Source organism: Cynocephalus volans, chromosome 6 (assembly GCF_027409185.1).
Source record: "Cynocephalus volans isolate mCynVol1 chromosome 6, mCynVol1.pri, whole genome shotgun sequence".
NCBI classification, from domain to species: domain Eukaryota; kingdom Metazoa; phylum Chordata; class Mammalia; order Dermoptera; family Cynocephalidae; genus Cynocephalus; species Cynocephalus volans.
Window position 1 is genome coordinate 7,359,893 of NC_084465.1, and position 17,183 is coordinate 7,377,075.

At 57.6% G+C, this 17,183-nt stretch overlaps 1 protein-coding gene across 1 annotated transcript in view; it reads left to right on the forward strand.

Annotated features, from left to right (window-relative positions):
* The first annotated feature begins 252 nt into the window (after positions 1-252).
* The window catches only part of KCNH2 (potassium voltage-gated channel subfamily H member 2), a 32,060-nt gene continuing 15,129 nt past the window's right edge, over positions 253-17,183 (forward strand). Inside the window, exons 1-2 of the mRNA XM_063099458.1 lie at positions 253-328; positions 3,147-3,377. Coding sequence (XP_062955528.1) covers positions 253-328; positions 3,147-3,377 — 307 coding nt within the window. The remainder of the gene's footprint in view (positions 329-3,146; positions 3,378-17,183) is intronic.

The following is a 17,183-nucleotide window of genomic DNA, read 5'->3' on the forward strand; positions in this document are numbered from 1 at the left end:
CAGACAGGTGTGCGGGCGGCCGGGCGGCCCGAGCTCAGGCAGCTCCAGGCCGGGCCCGCGGTCCGGAACCAGCAGCCGGGAGCCGGAGGCAAGCGGGGACCCCCCGCCCGCAGTCCAGTCCCAGCCCCGCCCGTGCTCAGCTTGGCCGCGGGGTGCGGGGACAACGGCCCGGCCGGGCCACCCGAAGCCTAGTGCCGGGCCGGGCCGGGCCGGGGTGGGTGGGGGCCCGCCCGGCCCGCCCATGGGCTCAGGATGCCGGTGCGGAGGGGCCACGTCGCGCCGCAGAACACCTTCCTGGACACCATCATCCGCAAGTTTGAGGGCCAGAGTGAGTGGGGGAGGGGGCTGGGCGGGGAGGGGGCTCAGGGGGCGGGCCGAGTGCTTCTGAGTGTGGATGGGGGGGCGTGCCCGGGCCGTGTGCATCGCCAAGTGCGAGTCAATGGGGGCTGGTGGGCCCGGAAGCGCTGGCCGGGGGCCGCGGGGGTGGGGGTGGGGGGCGAGGCTTGGTACTGGGGGGCCGTGGGCATGGGACCAAGGGGTCTGGTGTTGGGGGTTTGGGGCAGGTTCAGCTCAGGCTTTGGGAGTGTGCAGGGAAAGGAGGTGGGATGGGAGTGTGCAGGTGTCCCCAACTCTGGGTGCCTGGATGTGGATGGGCTGTGTGTGTGCAAGGACATGAGAATGTATATGACCCAAACCTGGGGACTCTAAGAGTACTGCACGTGTGTCCGTCTTGACTGTGTTATATGTAAGAGACTGAAAGCTGAGGATGTCGGCTCAGTGCCTAATCTGCTCGAGTGTATGGATGGCGTGTATGTGACCCTGAGCCCGTGTGTCACCTGCGTGTGACCCTGCATGGGCAGTGGGGAGATGTCTTTAAAAAAGTCTACAAGACTGTGGGTCCTTTGGTGAGAGGGTGTCCTGGGGTTTGAAGCCAGGCTTTGAGGGTAACAGGGTCACTGTGGTGCCCCCATGTTGTGGATTTTCCTGCCCTGGGCACTGTCCCCCAATCTCCTTGGGGAACTACAGCACCTCTAGTCCTGGCCTGTCAGGGGAGGCTTCCAGAAGTGTCTAGGCTAGGTAAATGTTCTGGGTGTGGGCGTTTGCCCCTCTTGGCATTGTATCCCTGTCCCCAAGGCTGCATGTGCCACAGTGGGTGTGACTGCCAAGGGCTCTGGGAGTGGGGAGAGGATGACATTCCTTGCCCATAACACCCTGTGAGCGCAGGACAACGTGTGCTTGTAACTGTGGTGGGGGGAGGGAGGGGTCAGCTGGATGGGCAGCTTTGTCTGAAGTGCAGGAACAGGATGATCCTGAGGGGTGGAGGCAGTGACATTGGTGGAGGGCCGAGAGGCGAGGGGCGGGGGTGGACCCAGGGGCTTTTCTTCCCACCAGCTCCGGAGGCTGTGTAGGTACAAGGAAGAAACTGAGCTGGGATTTGGGGGGCCTGGCTTCTGGCCCCACCTCTATCACTGACTGCCATGTGACCTTGAGTGACTCTTCTCTCTCTGGGTCTCCATTTCCACATCTGTGAAGGAGAGGGCAGGCCAAAGGGGCCTTTAAGGTCCCTTCTGTCGTGGTATTCCAGGATCTCAGCGAGGGGGGTGGGGGTGGGGCTTGCCTTCGAAGAAACTCGCTCTTCTCTCCCAGGCCTGGGAGTGCGGACAAGAGGTGGTTTTTCTTCTATGAAGCTGGTGTGTGTGTGGCTGCTGCTCTGAACTGCCCTGGGCTGAGGCAGAGTTAGGGGGTCTTTTCATGTGACAGGAAGTCCCGATTCCTGGTGCTGATGGCTGCCTGGGAGTACTGGGGGTCCTTGGGAACTGACCTAGAGATGAACCCAACTCCAAAAACTCCTGGAGGCAAGAAGAAGGGACGGCCAAGGAGGGCAGGGAGGAGGCCAGATCCTGATGGCCCGGGCCTGCCTCAGGGTGCCCCCACTGCAGCAGCCTGCCTTGCCCATGGGGTTCTCTGGGGCTGCAGCCTGAGGGCTGTGCCTACTGGGCAGGGGAGGGGGAGAGTTCCAATTGCTACCGAAAGCATTAAAGGCCAAAGTGGCCGGAAACTAGTGTTTATAAAAAGCTCTTATCCCGGAGCATCTTGCCTGGCACAGCTGAGCTGCTGCCTGCCTGCTGCTCACCCGCCAGCCTGGCTCCTGGGGCAGGCGTGGGGTGGGTGAGCCAAGCTTCGCTAGAACGGGTCTTCTCCCTGCTGGGGCCAGAGGGAGGATTGCCTCCCACCCCTGCGGAAGGTCTCCTTTCCTGGGTCTGTTTTCTTACAAGTAGGCCAGTGTCTTGGGCCCCTTTTCTTGTTCCCTATGACCTTGGGCCTCTGCCCGTGACCCTCAGGTTATTCCTCTGCTTTCTGCCAGACCCAGGTTCAAAGCCGGCTCTGTCATTTATAGGCTGCAAGATTTGGGCACGGTGCCGAACTTCTCTTAAGCTTCAGTTTCTTCACCTATAAAACGAGGATAAGGGCACCTCCTTTAAGAGGCTGTCAGAGTATCAAATGAGATACAAGCATCGCAGGTGCTCAACGTGATGCTCTCCCCAGCCTCTCTGGTGCACCCACTCCCCAGCCCCTGGCTGCCCTTGGAGGGGTCCCAGGAGGTACTGACCTGGCAGGGTCCGCAGATACTTGGGGGAGTGATTTCCTAGGGAGCCTCGGGGTAAGGAGTGGCCGAGGGAGCGCCCCCCAGCCTAGAGAGCAGGGATCAAGAGGAGGAAGCCAGAGAAGCGGGTGCAAAGGGAAGGCTGGCCGCCATCTCTAGCCCTTCCCAGGCTCCCTCTCCAGGCCCAGTGTTTATCCCTCCGCCGCGGCTGCTGACACGCGTTGCTGACACCCGCCCCGGCTGGCCTCGGCCCCGGGCAGCGGAGGGGGGCAGCGGGCGGCTGGCAGCCTGCCCGGGGGAAGCCACGCAGCCAGCCCGCGGGCCGGGCGGGGGTGGGGGCGCGCCGCCGGCCTTGCCCAGCCGAGGCACCTGTGTCGGGGCACAGCTGCGTTCGCCCCCTGCTGGGGACCCCGGTCCCTGCTGTCCTCCCTGCGGCGGGGAGTCCCCAGGCGGCTGTGTGTGACAGGAGAATGGGGGGGAGAGCTGGGAGCCCTAGAAGCGGGGGTCCCAGCTCACGTGCCCGCTCATCCCCGCCCCCCAGGCCGCAAGTTCATCATCGCCAACGCTCGGGTGGAGAACTGCGCCGTCATCTACTGCAACGACGGCTTCTGCGAGCTGTGCGGCTACTCGCGGGCCGAGGTGATGCAGCGGCCCTGCACCTGCGACTTCCTGCACGGGCCGCGCACGCAGCGCCGCGCCGCGGCGCAAATAGCGCAGGCCCTGCTGGGCGCGGAGGAGCGCAAAGTGGAGATCGCCTTTTACCGGAAAGATGGTAGGCGGGGCCAGGGCGAGGGGGCGGGGCCAGCACGAAGTGGGCGGGGTAGAGGTGGGGTGGAGTAGGGGTAGGGGTCAGGGTGGGGTAGGTAGGGGTAGGGGCAGGCGCAGGGGTGGGATAGGGATGTTCCAGTGGGAGCGGGGACGGTGGAGTGGGGGCGGCTGGAGAGTGGCGGGAACCCGGGAGGGTTCCGTGGGGTCGTGACCTAAGTTGAGCCAAGTGGGAGGTGCAGTCTGGGTCTATTCACCTCTCTCACTTGTGGGATGATTTTCTGGGTGGCCAAGTGCCTGCTAGGCTGTGGGCCGGGGGCCTCTGGTTCCTTGCTCCCAGGGCAGCTGTGGGCATGTTGAGTTAGGTGGGCTGGAATTTTGACAGGGCCGGAATGGCAGGCGCATGCAGGGATGGAAGTAATAGGTCAGGCTGGGGACTGGGCACTGCCCTCTGGCTCTAGGCCTCTAGCTACCCTAGGGCAGTCCCTGCCAGGTCACTGCTTTGGGAAGATATCAGGGATGGTGAAGTCCGGGAGGGCTGCAGGACCCTGGCTTCCCATTTCCTGCCCCCTTTTTCTTCTGTACTTCAACTACATCTAGGGGAGGTGCGTGCCTCTCCCCACAACCTCAGTTCCCTTTGTCTCATCTGCTGAGCGCCCCACCCGCCACCCCCTCCTGTACCCCTGCGCCAGGTGTCTCTGCTCAGCCACTGCCTCGCAGCCCAGCTGCTCTGGGCTTCCGGAGAGCAGATAAACAGGACCCGGGGCGGGGCTGCTCCCACATCACCCTTCTCCCACACCACCCTGCTCTTGGAGGGCAGTGTAGCAGGGCTAGGGGGTGGGGGTGGGGCCCATGGGCGTCAGAGGGCTGAAGAGTCAGCTCCAAAACGTGCTGCTGGACTGCCCAAACCCTGCAGTGTGTGTTGATAAGCATTTACTGAACCCCTGTGAACCAGGCAGGGTGGAAGGCTCTTGGAGATGGAGCAGTCTGCAGGACAGATGAAGTTCCTGTCCTCAGGTAGCTTGTCTGCTATGGACAGTGAGCATACTCTGCCTCCTGCTGCTTTTGCAGGCATGCACAGTTTGGCATCACCAGATGCACTGGAGGGGACACGGTCATTGCGCCCTATGAAAGAGGGTTTGCTCACAGCAAATCCCGGTTCTGGCTTGCAGGCAGGGGCTGTGAGACTAGATGCAAACCCTGAAGGCAGTGGGGTGGGGTTATTTTATGTGAAATTTTATGTTAAAAGTTTGCAAACCACTGATACTATTGGATGAGTTGGTTGACTTTTCTGAGCCTGTTTCTACTTCTGGGATAATGTGCCTTACTTGGGAATCACACAAAGGTGCTGAGCTTTTTAAAGATTGTCTGCAACAGGGTTTTACCCTGTAAACACTGCCAGTTCCACATGGATGTTACTTGTGCTGGGGGATTTGGCCCCTTGGCAGCAGGGGTCCGAGTGCTTCTGTCTTTGGCTTTGGTATGTGTGGGGCCCTCTAAGGTGCAGCTGGCCCTCCGTCCTTTTCTGGATCGGCTCCTTTGGGAGAGGACGGCCATAGAACCCCTTCTGCAGAGGAGTGGAATCTTGGTGACCTGGAGGATCACCTAATCCAGTCCACTCGCGTTACAAATGGAGAAACTGAGAAGCAGAGGTCTGGTTACGAGTGAATCAGTGGAGGGAGTGGGACTAGAACCCGGGTCCCTGGCCCAAGTTCAAGCTCTTTTCCCTCTCCAGGTTACTACTCCAAATGGGGCTGCGACCGAGAAAACCCTGTGCCAGCCATCGCTGTCTGCCCTCTCTCTGCTCTCACCTAGTTTCCGTGGGGGATCAGATATCTCCTGTTGGCTAACAGGCTGGCCTTGGCCACCTGGGCCCACACTTATCCTGCCACTGTAGGCCTAGGATGTTCCTCAGCCTCCCCTCAGTCCCTTATGTGATCCCCACATCCTGACCCTGGCTGTGTGTGCGTGCACATGTTTGGGGGTGGGCCAAGTAAGGAAGCAGAGGTGAGGTATGCCAGTGTCCCCTCTTGTTTCTGTCCTGCCTTTCTCAGGGTCTCTGCCTGGGCCAGCCCCAGGGGAGTGGGTCCATGGGCTGCAGCCCCAGGGAGGTGGGGTGGTAGGAAGAAGGAGGGGCCTTCTGCTGGCAGGCGCCACCGTGGACAGCTGTGCTGTGTCCTGCCTCTAGCCCAGCTCTGTGCAGTATCAGGGCCTGGAGCCAGACAGCCCCATTATTTAGTTGCTGGGACTGCTAGGAGGTGGGGAGGCTAGACTTGGGGATTGTGGGCTGGAGGGAGAGACACGGGGTGCCTGGGATTCACTGGCCCTGTGCCGATGCCCCTTAAAGCCAGGCCCAGGACTAAGATGGAATTGGGAGCAGAGCCCAGTAGTGTGGGCCTGGCAGGTTGTAAGGTTCCCCCAGGGCCCTGGGGTAGCACCTGGGGTAGTCAGGTGCTGGCTGGGTACACACCTGTGCTCCCACATAGCCATGAGGGCCTGTGGCTCCTCCTCTACCAGCCCCCTTGAGGTCCCCTCTTCGTCCCTTGCATTCTCTCTGCTCTTTGTCTCCACCTCTGCTCCCGCCTGCCCAGCGCTGCCTGTCTGCTGTGCCCATCCTCTCAGCTCCTCTCCCTCCTCACATCTCAGGCCCCCCTGCCTTTGTCTCCTGCCTGCGTGCCTGGTGGCTTTGTATCTGCCTGCCTGGCCGACTCTCTGTCCCCTTCCCCCATATCTGTGTCTCTTCTTCCTGTCCTTTAGCAACCCTGAGCCTTCCTCCTTGCCTCTCTCCATCTCTCCCAGTGTCCCCTGTCCCCTGGGCCTCTATCTTGAAGGCTCAGCGTGGTTCCCCATACCTTTGACTTGCCTGATCTCCATGTCCCCATGTCCCCGGGAGCCTGTGCGTGGGTGGGGATGGGGGTGTCTTTGGAGAAGAGTCTATTGGCTTCTCCACTCCAGCTGCAGGCCGGTTGTCATGGCAACAGGGTCAGAGGGCCCCCCACTGCAACAGCTGACGCTGTGGCTGGGGGGAGGGATGGGGACATGTGGCCCAGGCCTGCTCCCCAGTGTGCTCTGTCCCCAGACCCCAGAGGTGGCCCCATACTCACTGGGCTACTGTCCTGGACTCAGATCCCAGCCTCCCAGGTGCTATGCAGGCACTGCTGGTACCAGCCTCAGTCCTCCGGGCCTCCCCATCCTCCACAGCCCAGGCCATCTCTTCTGCCCTCTTCCTCACCTTCCCCATCCCTCCGTGTCCCCTTAAATCAGACACCCTGCTCTGTCACTGCCACACTCCTCCTTCTTCATGGCTGACCCCTCCCCAAGCTCAGACACCCACTCTCCCCCATCCTGTCAGGCCCCCAGGTCCCTCCCTCATCAGTCTGGGTTGGTGATGAAGGAAGCTGTTCCTGGCAGTGGGAAGCCTTGAGGCTGGGAGGGCAGATGGGACAGAGGTTGGGGCCAGGTGTATTTTGTCTCCTTGAGAGGGGAAGCTGACCAGAATGATCTCGGGGGATGAGCTTAGACATGAGGGAGCACTTTTCCCGTGGGGCTGAAGCCATCCAGGGAGCTCCCTTCATTTTGGGGACAGGGATATTCCTATCCTTTCAGCCAGGGCCTGGTGCAGTTTGGAGACAGGGACAGGTGAGTGCATCCACGGCGCTGCCAGGTGCAGGTGTGGGGGCTTGAGGTTCCGTCTCGGGTCTCGGACCCTGTGTCAGGGCCCACTGCCTCTCCCCACCCTGACTTTGCCTGTGAGATTTCCCTTCCCCAGCTGGATCTGAGGTGCTGGAGGCTTGGAAGGGCTCCAGGGGGGTCATTCCTGAGCTGGGGCAGGGTGCCCTGGTCTGCTGGTGGAGGGGGAAGTTTTCTGTCCCAGTCCCACCCCTGGAGCGAGGCAGGCATGACGTGATGGAGGGGTGTTGTCTACCCTTGCCCACCCTGGGGTCTGGAGAGTGTCGAGAGGGCGGCTCCTTGCTGTTGTGTCTTCTGTAGCCCCCCGAGAGGAGCTGTGTAAATATTTGCACAGAGCTGTCTGGGATGGGAGCAGAGTCTGATGGTGGCCTTGGGCTCTGGGGAGGGGGGCAGGGGGCAGCAAAGGGCCAGTTTGGGGGTGAGAGAGGGGGTCAGACTCTCTGCCTCGTTTCTGCCCCAGGCGGCTTCCTGCCTGGTGTGATTGAGAGGTTCCAAGAAAGCCCTTTCACGCTTAAACGTTTCCCCCAGGGTGCCTGAAGTGCATCCATTAGAGGACTTACTTGGGTTGAGAATTATCCTTTTTCTTTAAAAACACATTCTCTCTCCTGGCCCCCCCATCCCCCAAACACAGGCAGGAACTCGGAAAGTATTTAGCCTTTAGTTTGAGGGAGTTTAATGGAAATCCCTCCCTGACATGGGAAGGAGGGCCATGGGACTCAGGGCCAGGAGCGGAGGGGAGGAAGGACACCTGGGGCGGGTGATGAGTATGGGAGAGGCTCCAGTAAGCCGCTGTCTCCCTGAGTTCCCTTCCTTGTCCTTAGTCTAGGGGCCCATAATGATCTCTATTCTGTGAACTGTGGTTGGCCTCACATAAACCCCTCTCTTTTCTGGTCACTGGTTCTGTCTACTGACCAGAAGCACCTTAAAGCTCAGGCAGTGTCTTCCCCTTGGCCCACCGTCCCCTTGTCACAGTGCTGGCGAGGTTGTGTGGCCATCTACACCACTAGGTTGTAAGCTCCACGAGAGCAGAGAGCAGCCTGACTGTTTCGTTCTCTGTGGTGTCTACGTGTCTAGCATGTAGTTGGACCCCAGTATATGTTTGCTGAATGAATGGGTGAATGAATGAATGAGGTGGGCATTGTGTTGTGCTGCAGGAGGCCTATACTGGGAGTCAGGTGACTTGGGAGCAGTTTCCAGCTTGGTTATAGACTTGCTGTGTGACCTTGGGCGAATTACTTCCAGGCTCTGGGCCTCAGTCTCCCATTCTGTGAAAAGCCTTAGAATAATAGGATGCCAGGCTGGGAGGGGTCATAGAGGATGGCGGTGCTGTCAGGGCCAGAGGAAGTGGGGACCAAGAAGAGGTGGCTTGAGGTGGCCTCTGGGAGGGTTGGGAGTCCTCCAGCCCTGCTGTGGCAGAGGGGACATTGTGGGGTGCAGACAGGCATCGGGAAGCTCATGGCCTCCCCACCCCCAGAGGTGGACCCCCAGAAGTGGGCGGTGGGGAGCAAAGTCCTTGAGCTGTGAGTGAGCAAAGCTGGGGTGGGGTGACAGCCGTTGCCCTGCAGCACAAACAGGCACACTCGTGGTGACTGTGCTTCACAGTTTGCCTTATCACAGGTGGTCCTCCTGCCATTCCTCTCCATCACTTTACAGGAGGGAGAGGCTGACTTGGAAAGACTAAGGCCTTGCCCACATTTACCCAGCTGGTGGGTGCCCGAGGGGGGACTCGAGCCCCGTTTTCCTCGGCCAGCTCCAGAGCCCTGCCCCGTGTGGACGCCACTGCATGGGCTGCTGTGCCCCAGAGGGCCCTTTGGGGCATGATGGGCTCAGGGCCTCAGGAAACAGGTTTGGCTGGGGTCTGAGAGCCCCAGTTTCTCGTTTGCTCAGTGGATCACAGCATGTGTTACCCCATGCACTGCGGGGGGAAGGTGTTCCTGGAGTAAGATGACAGACACCAGCCAAGACACATTCAGGGCCCGTTCTGCTGGCCATCCAGCAGGAGGTCATCCATGTGGCTGCAGGTCAGTGTTGTTGCCCCTGTGGGAAGTGAGCCTGACCGAGGGCCTCAGCAGCCCTGTTCCTACAGTGCACCCTGCCCTGCACCCTGCTTACAGCACCATGAAGTCCTCTCCCCGCTCCCTAGGCTTCTGCTGGCCCCAGCTCCTGCCTCTCCCCCCAAATAACTGAAACCACAACACTCCTGTTATTTTTTTCCTTCTCTTTCATTTTGCTTTTTCCTTTTCCCTTTTATCTCACTCCTCAGTCCCATTACCCTCCCCACAGGCAACCATTCAAATGTACTTACTGTGAAAGTGTTGCCCGCATATGTTCTTGCAAATGTATATTTTGTCTGGATGTGTGCTTATAGATTTAACTTATGTAAATGATATCGTGTGATATATTGTATTCTGGTGTTCACTTTCCTGCACGGCAGTGCCTGGGCTCCAACTTGGCTGCTACTTGACATCTAGCCTGTAGCTCCGTGTTCTGTGGTGTGCATCTGCTGCCTTTTACCTGCCCACTCTCCTGGGGGGACCCCAGCTTCCTGCCACCGGAACTGATGCTGCAGTGAGCATCCTCATACGTGGTCCCTTCTGGACTTATGTGAGGGTGTCTGTGAGACACATGCCCAGGAGTGGAATTGCTGGGTCACAGGATATGTGGATGCTTAACTAAGTCCTGCCAGGTCACGCACTGAGCAGCTGCACCCATCACCACCCTCCCAGACAAGGCATGAGATTCCTAGACCCCATATCTTTGTTGTACTTGGCATCGTCCCATCTACCTTTCTCATTTTTTCCAATCTAATAGGTGAAAATGATATCGTGTTGCTTTAATTTGCATTTCCATTGAGTCCGAGTATCTCTTAGGCTTGATAGCCTGTTGCGTTTACTTTCCCGTGAATTCCTTGTTATTCCTTTGCTCATTTTTCTGTTGAGGTGGTGTCTTTTGTTCTTATTGATTTGCAGGAGTTGCTTGTATATTCTAGAAGTGCAAATGCATACAGTTAAATATTCCATATATATTCCAGATGTTAGTTCCTTATTGAGCTGAGATATTGCAATGATCTCCCATAGGGTCTCTGTTCAATTTCTCCAACAAAGATACTTAATTTTGATACAAACAAATTCATTGATGTTTAGTATTGTTGGTGCTTTTGAAGTTCTGTTGAAGTCACCATCCTGAGGCTGCAAAGGTCTACTTTTTCTTCTGTTAACTTAATTGTTTTATCTTTCTCAGTTGGGTCTTTAATGCATCCTGAGCCTACCTCGTAAGTGGTATCAAGTAGGGATCAAGTTTTATTTTTTCCATGTAATGAGCCAACTTTCCCAGCACATCTAGTAAACAGTCTATTCTTTTCCATTGATTTGTGGAGCCACCTTTATCACAGGTTAATGTCTCACATGGCCGTGGGTCTTTTTCTGAGCTCTCTGTTCAGTTCCAAATATTTATTTGTCTGTTCTTGCATCAAAACCACATTAAAACAAAAGCAAACCATGGCGTTTAGTATGTCTCAGTATCTGGTAAGGCAAATCCTTCCTCTTTATTCTGCTTTTCAAAGGTTGGTGTAACTATTCATGGATTTCCCTTCTTTATAAACTTTAGAGGGAGTTTATTGAGTTCCTAGAAAGAAAAAAACTCACTAGAGTCGTGGTTGGAATTAGATTGTTTTTATAGATCAATTTAGGGAGAATTGATATCTTTATAATATTTGTCCCAGTCAAGAGCCTGGACTGTCTCTCCTTTTACCAGACCATTTCCATATCCTTTATTAGTTTAAAGTTGGTTTTTTTTCCCCTTCCTCATAGAGGTCTTATGCATTCTTGGTTGGTTCCTAGATGCTTCATAGTTTTTGTTGCTACTGTAAAGATATTTTGCTTTTGACTATATTTTCTAATTGCATGACTTCTGGTACTTTTGTGGGCTGGTCTGTAGCTGGCTGCCTTACTGAATGCCCTTCTTAGTTCTAATGGTTTATCTGCTGATTTTGTTGGCTCTCTAGGGAGACGACCCAATCATCTGCGCATAATGCCAGTTTTCTCTGTTTAAGTTTGAGCCGTTGTCGTGTGTTTTTTTTTTTTTTTTTAAAGATGACCAGTAAGGGGATCTTAACCCTTGACTTGGTGTTGTCAGCACCATGCTCAGCCAGTGAGCTAACCGGCCATCCGTATATGGGATCTGAACCCAGGGCCTTGGTGTTATCAGCACCACACTCTCCCAAGTGAGCCACGGGCCGGCCCGTGTGTTTTGATGCGTGAATGTTCCATTTGACTTTTCAGGGGGTTTTCACTGGCATTTGTATTTGTGTCTTGTGGGTGGAGAGGTCAAGGAGGGATTGTAGCTCTTGGCTTAATGATCAAGAAGCTGTGGCCACTCAGTGGCCGATGGCCAACGGCCATTGTGACCAATGGTCGAGCTGAATTGGGACAGTGAGCTAGAGGAGGGCAGGGACCCCCAGATTGTCTCCTAGTGGGCAATGTGCCTCTGTGTGCCTCCCCTGCCCTGGAGTGAGGTGTGTGTGTGGGGTCACAGGGAAGGGGGAACAAAGTGTCACACCTGGTACAGTTCTTGCTTTTGCCCACCCTTCAGCTCCTGTGTTCCATGGTAACTGTTGACCAGATACAATATTCTTTTGGCAAAAGACGTTAATTCCCATGGTGGCTTTGTCTGCTGCCCAGACCCAGGATGGAGGGCACCATGGGTTTGAAATGGGCAAATTCTGTCCTGAAAGGGTCATCAGTGACCCTGGATCTGGAAGGGAGGGGAGAGGGTGAGGACACGGCCTGTCCACACCTGCCATAGCTGCAGGTCACCACTCCTGACCCCACCATCAGTCCTTCCACAACTGCTGTCTCTGTGCTGGCCTCGGGGGTCTGACTCTGGGGTGGAGGCAGCAAGCTCACCCAGAGTCTGGGGCTCAGTTCCACCCTATAGGAGGGTATCGTTTTAGAAGAATTCTCAAAGAGCAGCATCCATGTGGGCTGTGTGGAGCAGTAGAGGAAACCTTTGGGGGGGCACCCTGGAAGGATGGGGAGGAGTTGGAGGGAAGGGGTGGGGGCCGTGGGGAGCAGGATGGGCAGGCTGCAGCTGGGGAGGACGACGGAGGCGTGGGGCATGTTTGTGAATGGAGCTGTGGAAAGCAGCTTTCCCCAGATCAGTGTGACCTTGTTTTACCTTCCCAGGGCTTCTCAGGAGGAGGCCAGTGGTATGACTCCCAGTTTATACACCAGGAGGCTAGGCCTGAGAGGTGGTGCAGCCCCAGCAGACTAGGCAGAGCTCCTCTGTTGAGGCCACGGCAGTGGTCAGGGAAGATGGCTCTGGTGCGCCACATGCAGTGGGTTTGGTCTAGATGACTGCAGAGGCCCTGAGGCCCTATATATGGCCCCACAGACCACTGGTGGCATCTCAACTGGAAGGGCTGGTGGAGGAGTCTGTCTGAGGATGCTGCTTCTGTGGGAGTCGGGGTCTGGATGTGGCCCCCAACCCTGCTCTGCACTGAATGTTCCCTGAGACTCTGCCTTTCTCAGCTCCTGGAGCCAGGAGCATTGGATCTTCTCTCTCTCTTTTACACACACATATACACACGCACTCATTCACTGGCTGGCCTCTCAGGTTCCCCCACTCTGTCCCCTGGGTCTGCAATGTCGCTGGCCTTCCCTAGGCCCCTGGCTGCACATGAGACCAGTGTTAGTGACACGGTGGCCCCTAGCCAGGAGCTGCTCCCGCTGCATCTTCCTGTCACCGCCACCAGGCTAAATATAACCTGACACTGCACAGCCCTGGGCTGCTGCTCCGGAGACAGCCTCTCTGCCTGGGGGCGGACAGGGCCGACAGGAGCTCCAGCTCCTGCCCTCAGCATGACTTTGGGCCTGTCCCGGGCACAGCTCCTCCTGCTCGGAGCGAGGGAGGGAGGCAACCAGGGCAAGGATGGCTGCCTCCCCGAGGTCACCTTCCCTGCAGGGACCCGGCACCCTGCCTCGTTATAGCTCTGGATGCTTCCACAGGCCATCTGTCATCTCATCTGGCACCCGGGGCAGGAATCACTGGTCCCTGCGGTACCCACAGGGAGTCTGAAGCTCGGAGAGGTGGGTGGCCTGCCCACAGCCACCTCTCAAATGAGCGTGGGATCAAGAGCCAGGGCTGCAATGGCTGTGGCAGCCCAGCCCGGCTCCCTGGGACTCCTCCGCCTGTCTGATTGGGTCTGTCTTCCTCCACCTTGTCCCTGCCCTGACGTGGGGTCCTGTTGAATGCTTAGCTCAATGAGGGCAGGTGCAGCCTGGTCTTGTTGGTCATGTAGCCCAAATGCTTCACATGCACGTATATGCTCCGTGACATTCATGGGGTGATGAAAAGCCACCCGTGAAGGAGCCCTATTGCACCTAGTTCACAGATGAGCAAGCTAAGACTCTGTGCTCAGGAGCCTGCCCAAGGCCACTTGGGATCATCTGCAGGCCTCCTCTTACATGCTTGGTGCTGCCATGGGACGTAAGGCCTGTTCCTCCCTAAAGTCAAGTGTGGCTTCTGCCTGGGGCCTGACATGGGCCAGTAGTGCCCAGAGGTGGGAAATTGGGTTTGGGGTGGTGGATGGAGCTCCTGGCCCCTGGGTGGGTTGGGATGCTGGACAGGGACAATGTCCCCCTTAGCCACCCCATGGGGTGGACTGCGGTGTGTGGGTCTGCATCGAATGCAAGCAAGTTGGTTGGTGTGTTCTGAGTGGCAGTGACCTTTCTTGGGGTCAGGATGATCTGTACCTGCCTTGCCTGGAGTGTGTCCAGGCCTTGTTCTCCCCAGGGCCCTTCCCATTCCCTCCTCCTCAGTGGCTTGTGGTGGGCAGCATGGCCTCTGTGGGCTGCCAAGTGAGTGGCTGGTTGGCCTCTCCGAGGCCCTCTGGGCCAGAGGCAGGGAGGGGGTAGGAGCTGTCGAGCCTGCAGGTGTGTGGTTACCTGTCCGTGACTGCCTCCCGGAGGGGCCCAGGGCACCCTAAGCCCCAGGAGGCAGGCCTGGGCTGGGCAGGGAGAGCCTCCACCTAAAGTTGGGTCTCTTCAGCCGGGGTGGGCTGGGAGTGGCAGGAGGGGGTGGGGCAGCAGGGTTTTTGGCATCAGCCACATCAGTCAGGCTGGCTCGGGGGGTCTCTCCACTGCTGAGACCCGTCCACCCATCTGTCTTCCTTCTGGAATTTGTGGAGCCCCCACCCACCTTGAGGCAGGCTCTGTGCTTCACATATGTCAGGTCATTTCATCCCTATGGCCCTGTGGGGTAGCGTTGCAGATGAGCACCCTGGGGCTGGCCCAAAGTCATTCTAATGCAATGCGTGAAGGCCACCTGACTCCACAGCCACAGCCCGTGTCCCCTCCCCTGGACACCGGGAATCCCACACCCTGCTGCCCCCTCCCATCTGTCCTGGCCACCCCTTACCTGGAGCATTCCTGGCACTGGCTCCCTTGGAGCGTGGGCTGTGCCTGCCACGGAGTGGCGTTCGGTGGAACTGCAGCCTCTGCGTGGAGGAACCGGGCCGCTGGCAGGAGAGGGGAATGGGGCTGGGATGGGGGGTGGGGTAGATGGGAGCCAGGGCAAATGTGTGCCTGTGCCAGCCTAGGCACCCAAGGGGCAGCTCAGCCGCTGGCTCTCACATTTCCTCTCTGCTGGGGAGTCAAGTGAGGGTTAGAGCCCCAACTGCCCGCCAGCTGTCCTTTGCTGTGTGCCGATGCCCAGCTCTGGCCATCCCTGGTCCTTGGGCCCTCCCCCTGGCCTGGTGGACCTGCCCCTGCCCTCAGGCACCCCAGCCCCCATAATCCCAGCTGGCGGTGGGATGGGGTCCAGCTGGCCAGCCTGGCTGGAGAGCTGGGGTGGCTGATGTGGCAGTTCACAGAAGACCCAGGCAGCCCGGCCTCCTCAGGTCCACCTCGCTTCCTTCCATGACCCCCTGAAAATAGCTGGATCCCCCCATCTCTGTCTCCCTGAGCCATCGGGCAGGGCTCCAGTTCACAGTTTTGGAATAACCAGGCCTTTAACAGGGTTATTGGAAAGGAAAAATGTCTTGAATGTCGACAGAGGGAGAGGGCCGAGGGGGCTCTATGAGTGTCTGGGAGTGGGGTGCAGGCTGTGCTGCGAGGTGGCTCATGCTGGGAGTGTCTGCAGCTGGGTGGAGAATTTTGAGATGCTGGGTCCTGGGCTGGGCAGGCTTCGGGGTGCATTTCTTGCCTCTTTCTTGAGTAGCCTGAACTGAAATGGGGATGGGGTACTGAGGTCTTAGGTTCAGAATTTCTGGGGCCCTGTGTTGAGACAGAGTCCCCAGGCTATCCTGAATGGTTAGGGTCATCTTGGTTCCAGACTCTAGACTTCTTCTGGGTGGGGGTTTCCTGGTGAGGCTCGGAGGTCGGAGGCCTGGATAGCTGGTATCTTGGGGGTGGGTGCTGGGGTCTCTAGGGCTAAGTTTCCTGGTTGCTGGCTTCTCCTTAGTCCTGAGGAGGCTAGTCCCTGTTCAGGCCGCTGCCGGCCATCACCATATTAGGGCATAAACTCCAGGCGGGCTGTCTGGGTGCCAAACGGTCTCCAGCTGGGCCCAGCTCCCTGCAGCTCCCAACACCACAGCTGTGTGTCAGAGGCCAGAGGTCAGGGGACAAGAGCGGCTGGCTGCTGGAGGGAGACCCAGGCAGAGTCCCCAAGCTGAGGTCCCTCAGGCAAAGCCATGAGGGCCTGGGATGTGGTGAGTGGAAGAGCTGTGGGTTGGGGTGGGGAGTTCCTGGCCAGCCCCTCCCCACATCCAGCCCCTCACCTCAGTACCACCCTGTTTATGTTGGATTCAGAGGATCTTTTTCCATAAGATGATCTGCAGCTGTTAGAACTGCTCGTCTGCTTTGATCTCTTCGCCCTATCTCGGCGAGTCTGCCTTGAACCTGGCCAGCATCCCCAGGAGCCCAGCCCTTCCCGCCTGGCTGGCTGAAGTGCTCAGCCCCTCAAGGCTTCCCTGGCAGGCATCAAGCACAGGCTCCACATCCCAGGCGTCCCTTGACTCAAACCACCACCAGCATCACCCCTGCTGTGGGTCTGAGATCAAGGCCGGGGTGAGGGGGAGGCACAGAGATAAGGGAGACCAGCCCAAGGAGGCCCTGGGAGGTAGACAGGTGAGGAGAAAGGACAGATGAGGCTCGGTGCTGGAGGCCCAGTGGGACCACATGGTTCATCACCCCCACTGCCCCCAATCCATGACTGCCTCCTCCACCGTCATCACCAGCCAGCGCCAGCTCCCAGGATGCCTTATTCTAGGTGGCAGGCCCTTCAGAAGGGACATGGACATAGGGAGGCAGAGGATCCAGACGAGCAGAGGGGGAGCTGAGGCAAGGAAAGAGGACTCCCCAGGAAGTGTGGGAGCTGAGGAACATACCTGGGTCCCTGTGCATCCATGGGTGAGGAGCAGCAGGATGTTCTCGTGCCTGCTTGTCTGATCCAGGAGGACTTCCTGCAGGTGGGGGGCTCTGAGCTGGGCCTTGGAGGAGCTGAGAGCTCGACTTAAAGGGGTCTCTCAGAAATAAGCATGGCGGCAGGGGGAGGGTCCTGTGCTCTGCAGGGAGCCCAGATGGACCCAGGACACTTGCCTGGTGGACTGACCTCCTCTGGTACAGGGGCTTTGGTGGACAGAGAGAGATTGGGAGGGAATAAATCAAAGACAGAGAGAAAGACAAGGAGAGACGGAGATGAAAGATCTAGAAGTAGTGTTTCTCAGACTCTTCGGAGAAGGACCTGTTTTCTTTATTTCTGATATGTCACAGACTAACGCTTTTGTGAAATACAAGAGATCACATGCTTGGATACTGTGGCAATGCCAGGTTGCTGTAAAGGTTTCGAAACACTTGCTGTCAACTTCTGTACTTCTTGTGGACTGACACAGGGCTGGGTGTTAATCTAGGGAGAAGAGAGAGCCAGATAGTAGTAGCTAACCGTCTACAGTGCTTAGTATATGCCGGGCAGTGCCGTGAGCACTTGGCATGTGTTGATTTATTTAATCTTTACAACTCATAAGAAAAGAATGATTATTATTCCCATTTTGCAGTTGAGGAAAATGAGGCAAAGGGATGCTAAATAATTTAAGAAAATGCATAAACGGGTAAGCAGCAGAGCTGGG